The 24054-nt window shown below is 38.7% G+C and overlaps 2 protein-coding genes across 2 annotated transcripts in view; both read left to right on the top strand.

Annotated features, from left to right (window-relative positions):
- Positions 1-24054, top strand: part of bzw2 (basic leucine zipper and W2 domains 2) — a 440416-nt gene that overhangs the window by 60498 nt on the left and 355864 nt on the right. The gene's annotated exons all lie outside the window — the stretch shown is intronic.
- The window catches only part of necab1 (N-terminal EF-hand calcium binding protein 1), a 46821-nt gene that overhangs the window by 9698 nt on the left and 13069 nt on the right, over positions 1-24054 (top strand). Inside the window, exons 4-6 of the mRNA XM_079829122.1 lie at positions 865-890; positions 4070-4167; positions 12735-12871. Coding sequence (XP_079685248.1) covers positions 865-890; positions 4070-4167; positions 12735-12871 — 261 coding nt within the window. The remainder of the gene's footprint in view (positions 1-864; positions 891-4069; positions 4168-12734; positions 12872-24054) is intronic.

The following is a 24054-nucleotide window of genomic DNA, read 5'->3' on the forward strand; positions in this document are numbered from 1 at the left end:
ATTTTGGGGAACAACCTCCTTCCCTCAGTTAGAGCATTGAAGATGGGTCGAGGCTGGGTCTTCCAACATGACAATGACCCGAAGCACACAGCCAGGATAACCAAGGAGTGGCTGTGTAAGAAGCATATCAAGGTTCTGGCGTGGCCTAGCCAGTCTCCAGACCTAAACCCAATAGAGAATCTTTGGAGGGAGCTCAAACTCCGTGTTTCTCAGCGACAGGCCAGAAACCTGACTGATCTAGAGAAGATCTGTGTGGAGGAGTGGGCCAAAATCCCTCCTGCAGTGTGTGCAAACCTGGTGAAAAACTACAGGAAACATTTGACCTCTGTAATTGCAAACAAAGGCTACTGTACCAAATATTAACATTGATTTTCTCAGGTGTTCAAATACTTATTTGCAGCTGTATCATACAAATAAATAGTTAAAAAATCATACATTGTGATTTCTGGATTTATTTTTTAGATTATGTCTCTCACAGTGGACATGCACCTCCGATGACAATTTCAGACCCCTCCATGATTTCAAAGTGGGAGAACTTGCAAAATAGCAGGGTGTTCAAATACTTATTTTCCTCTCTGTATAGGCTACCTATTTTTAGATTCTTAAACATACATTGAATCTTTTTTTTATTTTTTTTTATAAACTCAGTGTTTGCCTGGTGGGTGTTATGCAGGGTTAGAGTCTAGCTGTCTAAAGATGACCCGCTCTCATTAGTCAAACATTGCACTCCTAAAGGACCTGCCTTTGAGCATGATGCTGTCTGCATAGCTTGAAATCAGCACAGAACATTAGATCCCATTTAGACACATTCCTGTCTTTTAACAAGAAATGAAATTAACATGTCTGTTTATGGTGTGTTTACAGGAATGTGGACACGGATGAGCTGTGTGGTAAGTGTTAACACTTTTTATTGATAATATTACTGTGGTTTTATGTTCACAGCTGTGATGAAAAGATACCTGAGGCACCATTTGGCAGTTCACTGAGGAACCCAAAAGATCCTGCAAGAACCCTAAAGACTGTCAAAGGTTTTCCAGTAACCCTGTTATAAAGGGAATGGTTTTGAGGCACGCACAAATACTGAAGTTAACAATAGGATATTTGAGGCTCATTTATAGACTGCCTATCCATAGGGTTTTGCCTCAGGTATCTTTTTTTTTTAATGATTTCTATTAAAATTATGTTTGGCTTGTAAATATTTTTTAAAAAGTTTGAGATTAGTAAGATTTTTTAAAAAAAGAAAAGAAAATAGTACTTTTATTCTGCAGGGCATTAAAGGCACAATAGGTTAGAATTTTAGATGAAAATATCCAAAAACCACTAGAACAATGTTATATATTTTGTTCACATTATTCCAAATGTTAACCAGTGTTACAGACCGTGTCCTCGCGTCGCCTGTCAATGATGTCATATCCGCGCTACCCTTGATTTCCGTAGAAACCATGGAAACACCAATGACGCTTTAATATAGTATGTATTTTATTAGACAGGCGAGCATCTGTTTGGATACATTTATCAACAGAAAACTTGGCCTACAGTGCAACACGGTTAGTCTTATTGTTTGAATCGCTTGTTATCTTGATTCACAGCGAGTAACGTTTTTACCATGCTGTAGAGACGACAATATTTTGTCAAGTGGCTAACATAGCATGATCAGAGAGAGATTTCTCCAATATGTTTAATTAATTGCAAGTAATTTAGCAACAGTCATTAAGTCATCCTGTTTTTATTATGATATTCTAATATCGAGATATACTATGTCTAGATTAAGAACTAAGTCTCTCATACCAGCCACTGAGCGAACACAAAGTGACATAACTTAAAGGGTAACTTCAGTGATTTAGCATTAAGCTTTGTATCAGTAGAAACCCGGTAGTATATTCGAATTATGGTACTTTTCCCCCTCACATCCCCGTGAGACGAGAGAATTATGCATTTTATTTCTGGAAAAAATCCTCAGATGAAGCATATCGTAATTTTGTGTCATCTGAGGATTTTTGGCCAGAGCCTAGAGACTACAGGAGCTGTTCCGCATTTTTTCAACCCGCCCACAGGGGAGGGATCTCAATCACAGCATGTAAATGCCAACACGATCTCATGACAATGCGTATCAAAAGTATGAGTGTGTAATCTCGTGGAATGTGATGGAAAATGAGTTTTGACGTGCATATGCTACGCAGTCTTTTGCGTGTATATGATACGCACTTTATGGCATGTATATGACACGCTTTTGGGTAGGGTGGGGGTGGGCGGTGGGGGGTTTGTACGTATAATACACCATAAAGTGCGTGTCATATGCACGCGAAAAACGGCGTACCATATGCACGCTAAAACTCATTTTGGCGTATATATTCCACGAGATTGCACACTTGTATTATTTATACGCATTTTCGTGAGATCGGGCTCAAATGCGCACGCCCGCTGCTGCTCGGCTCGGGCATTCATAACGGAGCGGTACGGAGCAAAGTGTTTCAACTTTTCAATGAATTTCTATGAAAGTTTAGCTTCCACATGCGATCTGATAACGCGCCGCTGCTGCGTCTGTTACTTGACTTTCGTTCGGCTCACTCACACTTTATTGAAAAGACACGTTCGGTTTTTAATTGTAGCGTCTATTCTCTAACTGAACGAAATTGTTTTATTACTATGTTTATCAAAACGACGTTGGGGGTGGTGATAAGTGACAAGGGATAACTCGTAGGGCAGGTAAGTGCATTCTGGGAGTTGTTGTCTTTCATCCACATGAGACAAAAACACATTTTCTGTCTTTTCTCAGTCTAGAAGGCACCAAATTCAAAAATAATTTCACATTTCTACTACATAAATGACAGTTTAAATACACATTCATCTTCCCAGCACTGAAGTGCCCCTTTAACGTTCAACTAACATAACTTTCAACACACTCAAATGTATTTAGTATGATTGTTTTAACCATGTAAAACAGCGCTGCATTACTCTACATACGCAACAAAAAGCGCGGAAGTGGCTGACTGCCGCATAAGCATAATAAAAGCTCATAATAAAAGCTGTGTTTCGCGCAGGTCTCTCTCATTAGCATTCGCTCCCAAAGGCTCTTGGCACACCCTGCTTCAAACTACTGTAACGTTAATAAACTTTATGTATAAACTTTAATACATTCGCCCATTCATGAACATGATTTCTGCCCGAGTCCGTTGGATTCCTTTCCATCGGCTGTGGAGGTGAAGAGTCAAGACTACAACTCCGAATGATTCCACGATCATTCATGGCGTCATCAAGCTGTGCCTTTAGTTCGAATAAGCGACCTCTAGCAGCGAAACTTACATACTGTGCCTTTAAATGTATCAAAAGTGACAGTAATGACATTGCATTAGCATGTAATGTTACAAAATATTTCAATTTCAAGTAAAGGCTTTTATTTATCAAAGAGTCCTAAAAAAATATATCATGGTTACCACAAAAATCTTAAGCAGCACATTTTTTTCAACATTGATACTAATAAAAAAAAAATCTTATTATGAGCAGCAAATCAGCATATTAGAATGATTTCTGAAGGATCATGTGACACTGAAGACTGGAGTAATGATAGCTTTGCCATCACAGGAATGAATTGCATTTTAAAATATATTCAAATAGAACAGTTATTTTAAATTTAAATCATATTTTACAATATTAATGTTTTTATTGTATTTTTCATCAAATTAATGCAACCATGGTGAGCATAAGTGTAACGTTTAGTGGTAATCCAATTCAAAAACATCTTACCCCAAACTTTTCAAAGGTGGTGTATAATACAATTCTAAAACTAAGTGAAGGGAACAATGTGTAATATGTACGTTTTGCATTAGGTATATGCAATTTATGCACCAATATTACAGTAGGTCTCAAATGCTACTTTGCTTTGAACAGAGAGAATATAATTCAAGAAATTCAAATTCTATGCTAATGCATAAATGTAATTACACACAATAACAAAATATGACATTATATCAAATGATGTTCTGAAATTTGTGGATGTTTTTGCCAGAGCTTTTATGAAACCCCTTGTCATACGTTTTTTAATATTTGAAATGGTTTTCTTTTCTCTTAGAATACTTCTCTCAGCATCTTGGAGAATATGAAAATGTCCTTGCTGCCTTGGAAGACCTGAACGTATCTATACTTAAAGCCATGGACAAAACCAAGAAGGTGGGTTGCCTTATTACCTCCTTTGCATTCAACAAATGGGCATGACCTCCTTTATAGAGTTGACAGAAACTCTATTATATGAGAAGAAAATAAGAAAAATTGTTTTCTTGTCTAGTGCATGTCTCACCTTCCTCTGATTGAAAGTGGTGTTAGTTAAGAGTACTTGAACATAGCCTTTGTGTATTTATGTGGGTGCTGTCACTTGATTTATCTCTAAGCGTTTTAGTGCAGCAGATATACGCTATACCTGTAAGCACTAAAATTAGTATTCTACATCCTGGAGGCATTCAGTGTCTTATCTTAATAACTAACAGCATGTTCCATGGACCCTAATGCGGCCGTTAGATGTGTAATTTTCTCTGTGTCGTAATAAAGCTGTGGGAACGCTTAGAGTGGATGAAGATGGATCTCAAGACTCACATCTGTCTGACACAAACACCCATGCTGCTCACAGCCTCTCTGTCCTCAACAAGCTGCAGGGGGAGATGGTGTTTGATCTCAATAAGATCAAATAAGTGCTTTATTAATTTTTCATAATTAATTTCCGTATTTTGATACAGTGGATGTACCAGCAAAATTGAGTCTTATTTGTCAAGATAATATTTAATAAATCTAACCAAATATCTGACTAAAATCTCAAAATCAAACAATTATGTGGCTGTCCTTTGAGGAACTTACAAAATAGTACTCAAGGGGTACAAAGAAGTTCGAAATATAGCTAAATATAGAAAAATTATGTTTGCAAACATTCGGATATCTTTACATTTATTTGGAACAAAAACAACAATTTGAATTAGAATGAATCAGGGATATTATTGTTACCTAAAACTAAAGCAATAAAAAACAACAACCAAGAATGAAAATAAACATAAACATTAACTATTTATTAAAAAAAACATTTGCAGCTATTCAGATACAGCTATTTTATTATTTTTGTTTAGTGTAAGATTAAGTACTAAGATAACTAAAATTAAATATACTAAAAATAAAACTTTATTAAAACTATATACTGTAAAATGTTTTTTAAAAAGTAAGTTACCTGGTTGCCTTAAAATTTTGAGTTCATTGAAATTAAAAATTTGAGTTAATACAATGAACGTTTTTGAGAATCAAAATCACCCTTTATTCAAATATTATTAAAATATATTGTAAGCATATTGCGTAATTTTGTTGTATTTGTAATAATGCAGTGAAACATGCCAAATTGTGCTTTTTTTAATTTTTGTGGTTCAGATACAATAATATTTTTCTATGTTGCTATTTATTAAACCAATTTCATTCATTGTATTAACAAAAAAATTGTATTTCAATGAACTCAAAATTTTAACCAGGTTACTTATTTTTTTAAGTTATACCAACAATTTTTTTACAGTTTATAGACATAAACAAGGCAGCAATATACATTAAAACAACACTGAAAACTCAAAATTAAATTAATTTTAGCTGTAGTCCGTTATGCTGATTGATGTTGCAAACTGATATTTCTTATCATATTATTTTAATGTATTATCATTATCATAAACACACTGGTTTGTAGTGCAATAGTTTACTGCACTTTATTATTCTTCTAGTTATTTACCCATAGTGGCTAATGAATCAGAAGTCTTGTACTTTCATAGGAAATAGGTTACTTCCACATCTGAATATATAATAATGTGGTCGTCATACCGATGGATCTAATAATCTTTATGGGGAAATATGGATGAGTGAATGCATTCATGTTTTTTAACATGACTATGGTATGAAGCAGGGCACGATTACTAATAAGAGACAGATATCAGCGCCACACGCGAGTCCTGGGGGATAGAAAGAAATTAGGACATTTCATTCTACCGAACTACCCGCAAATGCTGAATTACTACTCATACAGGTCAGTTTATTAGACGTATTAAAATTGTGAGGGAACTCAATGCTGTTTCACTTGGTCCACACTATCTAAACTGCATTTGAGTGTGTTGAAAGTTATAATTTGTTGGCTGTATGAGACTAGCGGTAAGCTACATCAACAGTAGAACATCATACTCACGATATTCTAATATTCCATTGTGTTTTGCTTCATAACATTGATTCGTTTTATGTACATTTGTGCTTTTCTAATAATGCACATGTGAGAACGGCATCTCTGTCAAGTCAAAGTTTGTTGTGAAGCCCTCACCATCTCAAAAACGCCACGTTGATATTGGTCCTCATTTGATTTCTCATTTTGTTCCAAAGTCTGCATGCCATGGTCCATAATGTTTGAACGAAACTACAACAGCATGCCGCAAGATGTTATGCAGTTGCCCACGTCTGTTGCCATGGTTTCTACGGCAGTAAAAGCGAAAACCGAGGGTAACGCGGAAATGACGCCATTGACAGCAACTCCCTCACATGTCCCGGTTCCTTGGTTAAAATCGCAGTTTTCTCACGATTTACAAATAGTTGGAAACATTTGGAATAAATATAACACTGGCCTCGTGGTTTTTGGAAATTTTACTGTAAAAATCCCACATATTACACCTTTAAATCCATATTTTAAAATACTGCATCTTTCATGTGATATGCATGATGGTCCGCTCACAGATGTATTAATTGGGTTATTGGCTGCTGTCTTGCTTATATAGATGTTCAGTATTGTCTGTGGTTATCAGCACTGACATTCTGGTCTGAACAGTCTGACCGTCTGAGGTCAGTAATCAGCACAGTCCACGCTGACCGTTTGAGGAACGCAGGTACGAGATGTGTGCTTCAGTTCCCGTCGAGCCATTTAACGGAGACTGTCTGCTACCTCGCACAGATAATGAATTAGCCAAGCGCTGACTCCAGGCCCAGCAGACATGTCACTTAATGCATGTGAGCGTCTCAGAAATTGAGTCGTCGGCATGAAGGGCAGTGCCGTGTCATTTCATTATGCCTCCTTGATTAGTGAGGCAGACAGAGGAAGTGAAACATTATTAATCAAAACTTCAATGGGAATTTTTTTTGTGTGAAAGACTACTGGCATTTGCTTCCATGTTTTATTGTACATCTTTAAACCTTCCTCATTAGTCTGAGCAAAAGAGCAGTAAAAACAAATTCTCTCAATGAAACGTCTGCTGATGATGATCATAGAGAGGTGCAAATTGCTGTAGTGTTTTTTCATTGCATGGTTTAAGTATGTTGACTTTGTGCAGACAGATTTTCATTTCGATTTGATGTTCAAAGATTATGAGGAATAACACGCTTCCCATTTAGAGGCAAACGCAGAATTCCCAGTATTAAACCTCAGAGAAACAAATAGTGAGAAAAGATCATTTAAATGTCTCTGCTTGCTGTGCTTAAAATATTTAAACAGTTGTGTACAATGCAAATGCATTTCTGGGCATTAAAACACAAAATAAATGTAAAAAGAAAAATCTCTTCAACTACTGGAAAAACACAACTAAGCAAAACAGTGCAAATGAATGATGGTAGGAACTACTGTCCACTGATATATGATATGCTAACATTATATGAACAATAAAAACACTTGAAGATCCTGTTAAATCAAAACCCTGATTTTTTTTTTGAAAAACTGTGCTGCATTTCTTTGATCAAAAATACAGTTCAGTCACTTAAGTCAAAAGCACCATAGACACACTTTTAGTCAACTTTTTATTGGCATATTTTGCAAAAATGTACATTTGGCGATATGGCTCTGTTCTAAATTCCCCATTCTTTTCATGAGCTCCATGAAAAGCCAAGACAGGGAACAGTGGGAGTGGTGGTGGGTTGCAAAGCAGTGTGCAGCAGAAGCAGCCAGCAGGCAGATTGAAGTGAAGCTACGCTTTAAGTAAGGCACCCTGTTTGAGAGTTGCCAATTGAGTGAATAGCAATCGGATCAGCTGATATGGGCGGGTTGGAATTTTTCCAATCAGCTGATAGCGGAGCTTGACTACGTGGCCTGCCTGAACTAACGCAGAATGTTTCAAAGTTTCACAACAGTAATATTCTGATCCACTGCTGAAAGTGCCAACAGTGGGCACATGAGCATTAGAGCTGGACCATGGAGCAATGGAAGAAGGTTGCCTGGTCGGATGAATCATGTTTTCTTTTTGGGTGCGCGTGCATCGCTTGCCTGGGGAACACATGGCACCAGGATGCACTATGGGAAGAAGGCAAGCCGGCGGAGGAAGTGTGATGCTTTGGGCAATGTTCTGCTGGGAAACCTTGGGTCCTGCCATCCAAGTGGATATTACTTATGACACGTACCACCTACCTAAGCATTGTTGCAGACCATGTACACCCTTTCATGGGAACCGTATTCCCTGGTGGCTGTGGCCTCTTTCAGCAGGATAATGTGCCCTGCCACAAAGCAAAAATGGTTCAGGAATGGTTTGAGGAGTATGAGTTTGAGGTGTTGACTTGGCCTCCAAATTCCCCAGATCTCAATCCAATCAAGCATCTGTGGGATGTGCTGAGTAAACAAGTCCAATCCATGGAGGCCCCACCTCGCAACTTACAGGACGTAAAGGATCTGCTGCTAACATCTTGGTGCCAAATACCACAGCACACCTTCAGTCTACACTATAAAAAAAAAAGGTTCTATATGGCACCAAAAATGGTTCTTGGCTCGTAATCATGGGGAACCATTTTTAGTGCTATATAGCACCAATTTTGGTGCTTCAGTGGTTCTTCAGCGGTTCTTCAGAGGTGCTATATAGCACCTTAGTCAAAGAACCGGTGAAGAACCTCTGAAGAACCGCTGAAGAACCACTGAAGCACCAAAATTGGTGCTATATAGCACTAAAAAAGGTTCCCCTATGATTACGAGCCAAAAACCATTTTTGGTGCCTTATAGAAACTTTTTTTTAGAGTGTAGTGGAGTCCATGCCTCAACGGGTCAGGGCTGTTTTGGCAGCAAAAGGGGGACCAACAAAATATTAGGTCATAATGTTATGCCTGATCTGTGCATTTTAATAATGTAATTCTTTCCTGTGATGGCAAACCTGAATTCAGTGTCACTTTTGATTAGTTTAATGCATAATTGCTGAATAAAAGTATTAATTTCTTTAAAATCTTGCACAACCAACCACAGAAAAAAGGCATTAACAAAGACAAGATAGTGTAATAACAAACCATCAGGAGCCACATTTCTTTGATCTTTCTCTTCACACCACTTGATAATGTGTACATCTCTATTGCATGAGCTCCATTAGTCATGATCAACAACAGATAGTTATGTTGTATAGCAACAGATAGCATTGTGTTTATTGCATAGGGCCATGAGTGGGTGCGCAAACCAGCTGCTGTGATTTGTGTGGTCTCTGCCCTCAGGCCACCTCTATAAACAGCAACCACACTTCTGAATGTCATACTGTGGGCGCTCGTATCATCCAACCAATTTCTCTTGCAGTTTGCAGGTAGAGTTATGACAGATTAATTGCTCAATTATATATTAAAATACATATTCTTTCATAAGGATGACATCCTTTTAACATAGTTTGCTCACCTTAGTTATTGGAAACAATAGAATTGTGTGTGTGTGTGTGTGTGTGTGTATTATATATACTGTTACATGGCTATTGTCTAAACAGCTGAAAATGTCGGCCACATGCACTGAAAGAGTAGATATCTGCGCTTGTTAAACATCTGCAGGTTATAGAGGTCTTAGTTGCTGTGACTCATGCTGAGGGTTATTGTGACTGTCCATTTAACCAGCTTTGTAAATAAATGTTCGTTGTTGGTCGATGTGTTGGATTTCCCTATCTTGTGAACGTCAACATCTTGGGCATGTTCATAATAGACTTGCAGCACCTGTTTCATTACTGGATGCTCAGAAGAATTATGCATCCTGTTTGCTGAGGGATGTTCTCAGCTTTAATAATGGCTTTTCTTATAGTGACAGAACACGATTGCTTAGGCGTGCAACATAATTATACAGGCGGCTGTTGTTTCCCAACGTTGAATAACTGATGTACCACTCGTAAATAACATACCCATGCAGAACTGCCTTTTAGACTGTGGATGTGACACAAAATCACATTCAAAAAGAGGCTTTCTGGCATTTCGGTTCAAGATATAGCCTAGTTATATTCTTAAAAGTACACTATGTAACTTAGTGGTTAATTTTTTTTTTGCATGTGTAACGGAGGCCAGCTAGTAGTTGCTGTGCGAGTAAACCTCACTCCTCTGATCTCAAGAGACGCTCCGATTGACACTAGGGGTTGCAGCCTTTAGCCTCCTTGTTAGAGCGTCCGACTCTCATGCTGGCGGATCTGGGTTCGAGTCCCACTCCGAGTGGGTGGTGTGAACAGGTGGGGTTACACATGCATCTTCAGACAGCTTATGACCCTTCACAATAGATAATGAACTCTGTTAGAGAGCTACATATGGCAATATATCTGTTCAATAAAGTACCTTATACTCACCTGTTGAGTAATAAAAGCGCATCTTCAACATTTCAAATCCCTCAGTTCTCGCCATCTCCGAAAAGACAAGCCAATGTTGATTCTCATTTTATTAGTTCTGTCGGTTTATCTTTTCTCGCTCGTTGTGACAACTAATATGCCACTCCCACCATACAGGCATCAAAGTAGCCAGAACAACTTTTCTGTATTTATGGATATGACAAAACATGCAGGGGAGAGTGATGCATGTACACAATTTCCTGCAAAAACCATCCCGACAGGTCTAAAATAAAGTGCCTATTCACACCAAGTGCAAATAGCGTGCCTTGTTGGCAAGTGCTATTCGCACTAGCTCCGCGTAACAATGCCTGGTTGGGTCAAACAAGATTTAAAAAAGCGCTTGTATTTGACTTTAGTGGTGCAGTCAGTAAAGCGTATGGCTAATGGATTTTGATTTTGACGTGATTGACATGGGTTCGGATCAGCCTTTTGCAAAGTTTGTTCTAATCGCTTTTCTCATCACAAATCACACCAGAAATGCATTTACTTTCAATAAAAATTAAGAAAATGTTCTAAATGTGGAAATAAAGTGCCTGACTAAATGTTTAATAATAATAAAAGCATTTATCGGTTAGGGGTAGGGGTAGGTGTAGGGAGGACTTTTATTGTCCCATTAAGGCGGCATCCATTTAATAATTTTAATAAATATAATCTTTACTCTCTATGTTATTATTACACCCTATTAATGTACAACAATACTGAGGTGCAAATAGTATGTATCTGTCAAAATAAAGTATAAATTACATGTAATTACTATTTACATATATTGCAAAGGACTGCTACTTTTTTTATGTTGTAAATAGAATATATCAACTTAGTATATTTCACTTAGTAAATAGCATCTATAGCTATTTGCACTTAGTGTAAATATCATCAATCGCTAAGAAAATGTTATTTTCACTTAGTGTAAATATAATCTATTTGCTATTTACACTTGGTGTAAATAGCATCTGTCACTATTTGCACGTAGTGTAAATAGCAATTATCATTAAGAAAATATGCTATTTTGCTGTTATTTTCACTTAGTTTAAATAGAATCTAGTTGCTATTAACACTTGGTGTAAATAGCATCTGTTTGACTTATATTAACTTATAATAGGCTTAACATAGTGAATCAGGGTAAGACAAAAACACGTTTGGGATTTTTGGTTGATGAACTATTTAAATGTTCTACAAAGTAAGTTTCAGTGTACCTTTAAATTGAAAGTCATGATGCATGAACTGTTTCGTTCATGTACCTTATTGCAAGTATCTGCAAAGAACTTAACATAGAGTGAAATGTTCTGGTTTAGGTAGTTGTATGCTTGGCTCTTATGCATTCATTCAGCTGTCTGAATAGAACAGTGTAGTAGAAAAACTACACTGAGCTTTTTGATTTTATTCAGCCCTTTCGGGCTGCCACTGTGAATAAATGTTATTTTGTTCTGCTAATAAGATTTATGAATTATACATTATATCCATTCAAAATTAATACATTAAACTAATCAAAAGTGACAGTAAAAACATTTATAATGTTATAAAATATTTGTATTTCAAATGAATGCTATTTAATTTACGAATCATGGTTTCCACAAAAATATTAAGCAGCACAACAGTTTTCAGCATTGATATTCATACGAAATGTTTCTTGAGCAGCAAATCAGCATATTCAAATGATTTCTGAAGGATCACTGAAGACTGGAGTAATGATGCTGAAAATTCAGCTTTGATCTCAGGAATAAATTACATTTTAAATTACTTGTAATACTTTTAGAATATCACTGTTTTTAATATATTTTTATATTAAATGCTGATGAACATAAGATAATAAATTTTTTGAATGGTAGTGTACATTAATTATACATTAATATATAATGTTTTATGATTGTACCTTTAAATTGAAAGTCATGATGCATGAACTGTTTCGTTCACCTTATTGCAAGTATCTTAACATAGAGTGAAATGTTCTGGTCTAGGTAGTTGCATGCTTGGCTCATATGCATTCATTCAGCATGCATTAATTTATTATACATTATTATATAATATTTTATGATTGAGATATAGTATCAATCATTTTATGGTTGAAATATATAATTAACATTCTGGCTAAAAGGCCAGTTATATGTTCAAAGCCCATTCTACAGAAGCAGTGACAAAAGAAACTCTGTCTTCAATCTGCAGGACTACCAGGAAGCCACGCATCTGGAGAAGTTTGTGACACGGTTCCTGTTGAAGGAGACCACCAGTCAGCTGCAGTCTCTCCAGAGCTCTCTGGAGTGTGCCATGGAGACCACAGCTGAGCAGACCCGGCAGGAGAGGCAAGTGACACAGAATACACTTTTACATTTTGTCAAACAAACAATTAAGAAGTTGAGTGGATATTTTCAATCATTCTCTTTGGAAGCTGAACATCAGGTTTAAACAGGGAATTGTCTGTGACAGCAGAGCGGAACAAGCGGTGAAAGCATTATAACACTGTTAAATGTTCAACTTCCTGCAAATCACTTACAGTATTTTATTCAGATTTTAAATGCCATTTGAGTGCTTTCGTTGTGGCTAAACTGTGACAGGATTAATGAAAGATTATTAAAGTAACATGTGCATTCTTACAACAGTAATCATATATACACTCACCTAAAGGATTATTAGGAACACCATACTAATACTGTGTTTGAACCCTTTCACCTTCAGAACTGCCTTAATTCTACGTGGCATTGATTCAACAAGGTGCTGAAAGTATTCTTTAGAAATGTTGGCCCATATTGATAGGATAGCATCTTGCAGTTGATGGAGATTTGTGGGATGCACATCCAGGGCACGAAACTCCCGTTCCACCACATCCCAAAGATGCTCTATTGGGTTGAGATCTGGTGACTGTGGGGGTAATTTTAGTACAGTGAACTCATTGTCATGTTCAAGAAACCAATTTGAAATGATTCGAGCTTTGTGACATGGTGCATTATCCGGCTGGAAGTAGCCATCAGAGAATGGGTACATGGTGGTCATAAAGGGATGGACATGGTCAGAAACAATGCTCCGGTAGGCCGTTTGCATATAAAAGACGCCCAATTGGCACTATAGGGCCTAAATTGTGCCAAGAAAACATCCCCCACACCATTACACCACCACCACCAGCCTGCACAGTGGTAACAAGGCATGATGGATCCATGTTCTCATTCTGTTTACGCCAAATTCTGACTCTACCATCTGAATGTCTCAACATAAATCGAGACTCATCAGACCAGGCAAGATTTTTCCAGTCTTCAACTGTCCAATTTTGGTGAGCTTGTGCAAATTGTAGCCTCTTTTTCCTATTTGTGGTGGAGATGAGTGGTACCCGGTGGGGTCTTCTGCTGTTGTAGCCCATCCGCCTCAAGGTTGTGCGTGTTGTGGCTTCACAAATGCTTTGCTGCAGACCTCGGTTGTAACGAGTGGTTATTTCAGTCAAAGTTGCTCTTCTATCAGCTTGAATCAGTCGCCCATTCTCCTCTGACCTCTAGCATCAACAAGGCATTTTCGCCCACAGGACTGCCGCATACTGGATGTTTTTCCCTTTTCACACCATTCTTTGTAAACCCTAGAAATGGTTGTGCGTGAAAATCCCAGTAACTGAGCAGATTGTGAAATACTCAGACCAGCCCGTCTGGCACCAACAACCATGCCACGCTCAAAATTGCTTAAATCACCTTTTTTTACCATTCTGACATTCAGTTTGGAGTTCAGGAGATTGTATTGACCAGGACCACACCCCTAAATGCATTGAAGCAACTACCATGTGATTGGTTGATTAGATAATTGCATTAATGAGAAATTGAACAGGTGTTCCTAATAATCCTTTAGGTGAGTGTATATGTATGATGACTTTATTGACCATGTACTGAAAGTAATCACACGCTCCCAAATCATCAGACCCTAGCATTTTTAGTGGTATTGAGTGGATTTCTTCTGCACCATTGGACATGCAGAGTCCCCTCAGATCTAAACACATCAGTTTTCAACATCCATGTAGGCAGCACTCAAGCAAAAAGGATTCTGTGCACAGCCACCCTTGGTACTGAATATCTAGTGCATCAACGGCATTAATTATTAATGGACCAGGTGAGCAGCAGACTGATGACCCAGGCCTTTGTTTTTGTCCATAAAGGGGACGAATGCCAGTTTAAACCAGCACCGAATCAACAGAACCTGTGTGTGTGTGTTGCGGTTGATTAGCAGCTCATTTTAAGCTCACAGCATCTCTGACTCACTGCGTTTACGTGCAGAGGAGGGTCTGCTGCATTGCCTACCGTGGGGGTCAGCTCCTTATAGAGCGCAGAATTTAGAATGCAAAATGAGCTGTTTTGTTCCAGCACCTGGATGATTGCATGGTACGTAGCGTGCCTGAGACTGTGTGTGTGTGTGTGTGTGTCAGCGTGCCCACTACCTCTCCTTCCTCTCAGTGTGCAGCAGCTGTGCTGTTCCACTCACCTTACGATCTCACGAAAATTAGCTGGAGCAGCTGGCATAAAGAAATGATGAATGCTGAGGTTGGGTTTTAAAAGGAAGCGTTTCTTTTCTTTTTCTGTCTGTCCTTAAAAACACTCTGGCTCTAATTTAGCCAATTGCATCCTAATTAATCAGAAAATTTTAATTTCCTCATTATCGCCTCTGCAGGCGATACAGTGTGTCGAACTTAATAACTATGCGCCACTGAAATATACAGATTTTATTGCAGTTATTAGTAAAACAGAGGCAATTATAGACCTTGTTTAGTGGTTGCTTCAGCCCCTCCTGTGTTCAATTTTAGTGTCATGGTTTTGTATGCATATACTGTATGTCAGAGTTAACATGAAATATAGATAACACTTTACAATAAGGTCTCATTAGTTAGAATGAGTTAACCTTACTAACAAATAACAATACTTCTATAGCATTAATTAATCTTATTTAATGTTATTTTTTAAATCAAATATTGTATCTGTAATTGACACGGGTGCATGCAGACAGGACGACGAAGACAGGTGAATGCAGTTCCACATGTACTTTAACAGGTAATCCAAGAAGCAGGCAGACCGGAATTCGCACGACAGAACTAAACATAATGGTGACTGGACCGAGTGTAGGAGAAGGAACAACTTAACTAGTGAATACAAACGAGGATGATTAATTACACACAGCTGACACATATGAACTAATAATGTCAGTAACTATGGAGACAGACGAGTGGAGGGAGTCAGAACAAAGAAACACGTGACAAATAAACACAAACTGAAAGTCCATGAACAAAACTAAACAGAATGGTGACACAATGCCCCCTCCGACAAGGTGCGACCTCGCGTCATAACAGTGACACATAGGGAGGGATGGAGGGGGTTCTGGAGGGGGACGAGGAGATGGCGAAACAATGCAAGGAAGCAGGAGAGAAGGGATGGTGGCAGGATTTTGTGAAGGGTTGGACGTCGAGACCCAGATGTTGAAGGTGGATAGTGCAGACCCAGAGCTCCCCAGAGCCGACAGCCCTTGAGGGAGACGAATGCGGGAGGAGTCAAGATGTAGTAGGTATGGTTGCCGACATCTGGGGGACGACCAACAGAGACAAGTGCCCAGGATCCGATGGTGCAGACGAAGGGTCGATGGTGCTGGCAACCCAGGCAATGTCACGGTGACGAGCGTAGTAGGTGGAGCCAGAGCACTCGAGGACTGGGGCAATGGCGGTGAGTCCGAGGACAGAGGTGATGCTGAAGGGAGGAAGGAGCCCGCTGCAGCCTTAGGGGAGAAGGGACAGAGCATAGCGAATGGCCCGTATGTCCGTGGCGTAAGTGGAGTGACGACTGACCAAGGGGGAGCCAGTGGGACGGGGGAACACGGTGGAGTCACTAGGCAGAGGGTCCCTGGAGGAGCCGATGGTGGGAGGAGCCAGGACGAAGCTGACAGGTCAACGCGATAGAACGAGGGAAACTGAGACTGGAGGCGGAGCCGTAGGCGCTGCAGATGGCGCTCGACATCCTGGCTGGGTATCTCCAGTGACGACGCAGGGCAGCAAGCTTCTAGCAGCAGCGGGGCTGGAGGACTGGCTGAGCTCTGTGAAGCTTATAGCTTATAGGTATAGTTTTTAACAGTAAGAAGTAAAAATGGTAACAAAAAGCTTTTATGTATAATGCATTATAAAGTTATTCATAATATACATTATAAAACTTATAATGCATTATATCTTTTCATAAATAATTGTAACCAAAGTTAAAATGCATTGTAATATTCTCATATTCCTTAAAAATTGGTTGTTTGTCATCTTTTAATGCATTATACTTTCTAAAGGTCGAATGAATAGATAAGTATTATTATAACTGTGGTGACAATCAGTGGCGGCTGGTGATAATTAAAAATTTTTTTTGGGGGGGGGGGGTGCGTTTTTTTCAGCAGGGGATGGGGGGTGGGGGGGGGTTGAGACAGTGTCTTCACTTTTATCTTTTTAGACATTCATTTCCCACATATAATTGAATGAGAAAACAAAAACAAAAAACAAAACAGCAACAACAGACTAGCATGTTGACTATTTGAACATAAATTTTGCTCTCCTTTCTTTCTGGCCAGCAAATTTCTAAATGACTCTCTGATTAAAGTCAGTCATCTCAGTAGTGTCATGACATTTGCATTGTTCAGTCAGATATTTGAGGTCTCTTACCCCCGTTGTTGTCCACAAAACTTCAGTACCGACACTTTGAAATAAAAGACAGGGAAAGGAATAAAGGGCATTGCTAACAACACATCCAGCCAGCCACCTCCGTTTCTCATAACAAGCGCGTGAAGCTCAGAGTGCAGCTGCGTCCTCTGTCACTGGCCTGCTGCTGGATTTGTTAATCGCGTTGGTCTGGTTCAGGATCTTCCAACGAACGCCTTGTGAAAGAATTTGGTTTAACTGCTGCCATCTCTACGAAAGTGATCATCATAACAAGGTTTTGGCGGAGTCGGAGTGACTGTGTCGCCCGCGCACTTTCGCTTTAGTGGCCAAGAGTGGAAAGCTGAATGACAGGTGACGAGACCAATCAGATTGGATAAAATAACACGCATCCAATTCTGATTCGCCAGGGACGTAGCGACCTGCGTCCGGAGGAGGATCTTCAAAAACCAATTAGAGACCAGCTTCAGGTCACATGCTGCCCGTATATTTTTGGACTCAGATAGACATCCATTTGTCCGGCATTCCTCGTGCATGAAACCGCATGAAACCTATTAAAGAACATATTAGTTAACCGATCAAAGCCAGTTTTTATTAAATGCTTACTAACAGCCTGCACGTCGTATGAGTAAACTATTTTATTTGTATTAAATTTTTATATCATTTTTGTATACATGTATATTTCTGGAATTTTGATGGGGACGGTGCCCCAGCGCCCTCTATTGACCAGCCGCCACTGGTGACAATTATTCATGAGACCATACAAAGTATTATAAGGTGGGCGTAATTGATGCATTAAAATACATTATATATAAAGGCTTTGAATAAATAAAATAAAAAATTTGGCTTTAGTACAATGACAATTTAAAGGTCAATTATTTAACTCGGGAATCATTGTTGTTGTAAAATCACAGTGGCGTTGCCATTGCCAATCTCTGAGCTTAAGAACAGCTCCCTTTCGCTGCATCTCTTCATTTCTCAGTCCTCAGAAGTCATTTTCGGTCAGCCTATCACAGATCTTGACGTTGCTACTACACAGCCTCACTCACAATCCCATGGGCACACTCAAAATATCTCCACTCCACTGGCATGCCAAGTCCCCTCTGACCTTTATCTTGCTTGGATGATTTTGGACAGAACACATATTTAGGTATAGATAGATACTGTATATAAGGGATAGTTCTCCCGAAATTAAAACTGTCATAATTTACCCACCTTCATGTCATCACAAATCCTTTTTATCTTTCTTCCTTAAAACACAAAAGAAGATGTTAAGCAGAATGATCACACTGCTCTTTTCCATACAATGAAAGTGACCAGGGGCAGGCAAGATCCAAAAGGGCACTAAAATAGCATATTTTGAAAAAGATATGCTATTGGAAATACAGACTGATTTTTTTTTTTTACCCATTTAAAGGGGTCCTATTATACAAGATGAAAAATAAGTCTCTGATGTCACCAGAATGTGTATGTGAAATTTTAGCTCAAAATACCCCACAGATATTTTTTTTATAGTATGTTAAAATTGTCACTTTGAGGGTGAGCAAAAACAAGCTGTTTCTGTGGTTGTCCCTTTAAATGCAAATGAGCTAACCAAACGTAAACAAAACAACATAAAGTCCCGGCCTGGTCCTCTCTCGTCCTTCACTGTCGTCCCTCCTCCTTTTATGCTTCCGTGGCTCCTCCATGAGAGATCCGGTGTGACGCGCAGCTGGCGCTCATCAATCGATCATGCACCGCTCTCGCGCCACTCTCTCACAGCTCTCGCCCGCCCAGCTTGTCACATACCCTCGTCCATCGTCCTTCGCAGGCGGGGGATACCCACGAGACTGCGCTCTATTCCCCCCGGGGCCAGTCTCGGCAGTCCTAGCACATTGCACATTGTGTCATTGATTAGCATATTCTGTCATGATAATTCTGAATATGCTCGTGTGCAATAAATCGCTCGTGTGGAAACTGTTGTAAAATGCCTTCAGAGCCAGAGAATAAATGCTGCACGGAGATAGAACAAGTGATGTCACTAACCCTTGAATAAGCTCGTTGTAGTCCTTAAAGGTGCACTGTGTAAATTTTAGCGGCATCTAGCGGTGAGGTTGCGAAATGCAACCGAACACTGCTCACCCCTCCCTTTCGAAGCACATAGAGAAGCACTATGGTGGCCGACACAGGACAAAGATGTCATCGTCTGAGACAGCAGAGAGTAGCTAGCGCTCTTTAGCTAGTTTTTCCGTTTAGGGCTACTGTAGAAACATGGTGGCACAAAATGGTGACCCGCGATGTTTGTAGATAGAAACGGCTCATTCTAACATAATAAAAACATAACGGTTCCTTATGTTAGGTCTTTATACACCACTGTAAACCTAGTTATGTATATTATATTGCATTTCTGTCAATAGATCCTCATGAATACTACACACTGCACCTTTAAAAAATGATTTCTTTAAAAGAAAATATCTCCCTTTGCATTGAACATGTTAAATGTCGTAACTTTGCAGATGTTGTTTATGCTCAAACAGCAACATTACACACTAACTAAAGTAAAAAAAAAGTTAAATCATCATCAACCATCCAATTTAATAATTACCTCTACTGTCTTGAAATACGGTTTAAATACTGCCGGATGTAGTGACACACATTTATGGTAAATTAAAACATACTTTACTAATGTCATTTGCATTGAACCTTACATGTGCTTTAGTACAACGTGCACTTTTTAAAAGTGTACTTAAGTGTGTTAAGAAACAGTCATGAAAGTGTACTTTAATTACACTTAAGTGGTGTTTTATTTCATTAATGGTATACATAGTTTTACATTAGTACAGTTTTCTTTTATAAATATACTTTTAAGATTTGAAGTACACTACAAGTGCACATTGAGTAAAATTAAGCACACTCCTTTTTCATAAGGGAATAGCAGTCTGTGGTCATCATTTACTTTCATTATATGGAAGAAAAAAAAAGCATTGGGATTCTCCTTTTCTCCTTTTTCAATCCATGGACAAAAGAAAGTCATACAGGTATGGGGTGAATAAATGCTGACAACATTTACATTTTTGAGTGAACTATACCTTTAAGGGGTTTCTTCATAATTTTTCCAAGGACAGAGCAAACCTGTGAATGTCATCACATGGCTACACACGTGTAACCTCTTATGTCACCATGATTTTGTGTCACAGCTGACAGCGTTGAGTTTCATAACATTGTTTTTTTATTAAGTGCATACACATTTTGAGCCTAAAGGCTTTGAGATGGCGAGGCCTAGTGTTACACGACCAGCTCATTGTGTGCAGGTTAGGGGGATTGATTCCCACTGCTTTAGATGTGGTCAAAGTGGCTGGTGGCCAGAACCAATTGAAATAGAGTGGTCCATTCTCTATTCTGTCTGAAGCGTCGAGTCAGGCTCTCTGAGGAGCAGCACCGCACACAGGGATGAAACGAGGGAGATGTGCTCAAATCTGAATCCAGACCTCACAGGAGCACTTACCCCATTCAAAGCACCGGTGTGCAGCATTTTGTGCGCAAAGAAGACCAATACCAGCTATAATGAAGCAGCACTACTGCTAATTTTAGTTTTTCACAGGGCATAATTTTCAAATTAAAAATACAATTTCCAAAAGGGGGTTTTCAAAGCAATGCCATAGAAGAACCATCGTGGTTCCCTAAAGAACAATTCAGTGATCAGTTCTTTAAAAAAAAAAAAATTCTCTAGTGCAAAGAACATTTTAATAATTTGAACAACCTTTTTCCACTATAAAGAACTTTTATTTTTTAAGAGTGTATGCACTGTATAAGAGGTGGCTGATCTCTAGAGAACGATTTCTTGCATTTGTCAGTTGGTTCATGCAGGTCTGTGGATGTGACTCCAGCTGAGTTTTAATCACCTGTGTGGCTCTGATTCATGTGCTGCTTATTTCGGTGTGCTGATGCGGTTGTGAGCCATTTTTAACCACAGAGGGTAAGCTCCCCTCAGGATGTGCGTTGTGCAACAGTGTCTTTAGGGATAATGAGCAGCCAACCGAGCCTTAAATTTGACACCTGCCTGCCTCTATTTATTTCATTGTCTCAGAGTTAAAATAGGCACAGCATTCCTCTGCTGCTCGAGAACAGCTGAACAATAGATATAATTTGATTTCGTATTATGATTTTTCACTCACAATCAAGTAGTAAAATTCCAGTTACAAAACATCTTTTTAAACAGTTGAAGGCACATGATTACTTTATCATAAAAGTAAGGGGCAATATACAATCAGGCGGTCATTTTTACAAAATAAACCCTAACCAGATTATCAAGTCTGGATCGATAAATTAGATTAGCACTAAAATCCATTTATGCTCGCAAGAAGTCACAAAATGATGCAATTACAGTGCTTAGGGCTTCATTTGTGTTGATACGGGGATACGAGAGATGATTCGAGGGATGTGAAAGTAGCATTGGACAAACTGCCATGGATAGACATCAAATGTACACATTTATTGTTCGTTATACAAAAGCCTCATTATTGACAAAACCATTTCGTCCAGAGACCCATGTAATACAGAAAACCATTTAACCACCATTAATGAAAAGAAATGAAATCCTGAAAATACTACAAGCGTAAACCATCTACAAAGCAACCCTTTCCTGTTCAGGAAGAAAGCATGGAAGAATCCCATTGACTTTTTGTACATTTTAAACCTTACACAGAAAAGATTATTACATTTTTTTCGCTGCAGAGCAAGTGCTGAACGCAATCAAATATTACTGTCACTTGATGGTGGATCTGGAGAAGAAGCTGTAAGCGATCAAAATATAAATTTGAGAATATGTTTGAGATCGCAAATTTGAGCCAGATGCTGAATATACTGGGAAATGAGCTCTGACGAGGACAGTGATGATGGCATCATGCTCAAATTGAACCCTTCCAAGTTCCAAAATGTAACAAAATATGCTTTATTTTATTATTTTGTAAGTGTTACTCTAATATCAGGAGAGTTTTATATTATCGTGAGAGATCCGGGTCGCTAAAGACTCTGTAACAAACTGAGAAACTGGGTAAAGGAAGACAAAATCCATAACACAATGAAAACCAAGCCAAAACAAGACATACATGTTACAAGAGGAACAGTGTAGAAAATTAATGTGCAATCAAAGAGGCATCAGTGTAGTCATAATGTTTAAGAACTGCGTTTTGATGATGGATGAAAATGTTGAAGCTTCTTTTACATGTGAATACACTGCTTCTGCTTATGCAATTCAATAAGATGTAATGTATGAATGATATTAGCATAGGAATTTTTGTTTTTACAGCAGTGAAAAACCCTAGAATGTAGGATTCTAAAAAAATTTAAAGGTAAGAATCACTATTATTATTGATGGTGGGTTAGGGATTTCAAGGAACCCATAACTAAGTATAGATGTAACTCATCCCACATTTATACTACAAATCATGCAGCTTGCTGAAGGGAGGTGTGCTATTATGGACAATAAAACAAGTGAAATAAACCCCACAGACTTACTGTTAAGGAGGGACGGAAACCATCTTTAAATCCTTCACAACATTCTTGGAACTGAACCGCATAACAACACCCGCCAACTACCCACAACACCCTAGCATATGGGGAGGATTACTCACATTTTGTTCAAAATATGTATGAAGATCTATGTTACATTGACACACCTGGGGGTTGTTGGAAACTCAAAAGTGAAGACCAGGAGACTCTAATATATTTTCAGCATATTAAACCTTCTTAAGTCCATTAAGATTTTGTTTTCTAAAGTTAGGTAAAAGTAGAAGAATTTATAGACAATAGTTCTTTTCACAACACTCTTTTAAAAAAGGTTCCAAAAGAAGAGTTTCGCCACGATGCGAACCATGTTTGGTTATCCAAAGAACTGTTTAGCGAACATCTCTTAAAAGAACAATTTTTTTTAAAAATCTAAGAACAGATACCCTAAAGAACAGATACCCCAGCTACGGCCCTGCTGGTCTGTAGACATACTTTGCAAAATCATAGTTTAGCTGAAAAGGTTCAAGCAATGTTAAGCCAGAAGTTCTATCCAGGTCATGGCACCGAAACTGTTGAAAAAGTCTGAAGTGAAGACCAGGAGTCTCACTCTTCAGCAGGATTCTTTATTGGGAACGTTGTGTTTCGGGCTGCAGTCATCAAGTCTAATTAAGGAGGCTATACGTTGTATTTCTAGGCATTCAGTGGTCCTTAGAGGTGTTGTCAGTACTTCGGTGACAATGTTAAACAAAGCATGAGGGGAAGTTAGTAGAAGTTAATCATTTTACATACATATGTAACCGATCCTACGCACCCCGTTCTGAGTGGGATTCGAACTGTGGTCTCCGGCATGGCAGGGGCATGTTAACAAGGCTGCTAAAGACAGTCGTCGTAAGCGTCAGTCGCTAGCGCGCCTCTTGAGGCCAGTGAGGTTTACACGCACAGCTCCTACTGACCCTCGTCCGTTACACCTACACACAGCTTTATCCATGTTAACGTTTCTGTTATGGGATCTGTTAAACTAGCAGCTTCTGTGCAGATTTTCAATTAGAAAATTCACTTCTGAGTCCTGCTGCATGTTGAAAATGATTATTTTTGAGGAGTATTAAAATCCCCTAAGAATATTGATCAGTCGGCCCAACACAATCTCATGGCAATTTGTAACCATTTCGGCAAATTGGTGGCTAATTCGTACAAACTTGTATGTTTTAATACGATTTGCATATACCCCAGGTATTTTTAGAGGTGGGGTTAGGGGTGGACCTTAATGCTTATGTTTTTTTAATAATCATGTTTTTGTACCATTCACATCGTACAAATTAATTTGAAATCGCCAATCGTAAAAAATAGCTACATTTTCCC

Source organism: Gobio gobio (assembly GCF_949357685.1).
Source record: "Gobio gobio genome assembly, chromosome: 11".
Taxonomy (NCBI): domain Eukaryota; kingdom Metazoa; phylum Chordata; class Actinopteri; order Cypriniformes; family Gobionidae; genus Gobio; species Gobio gobio.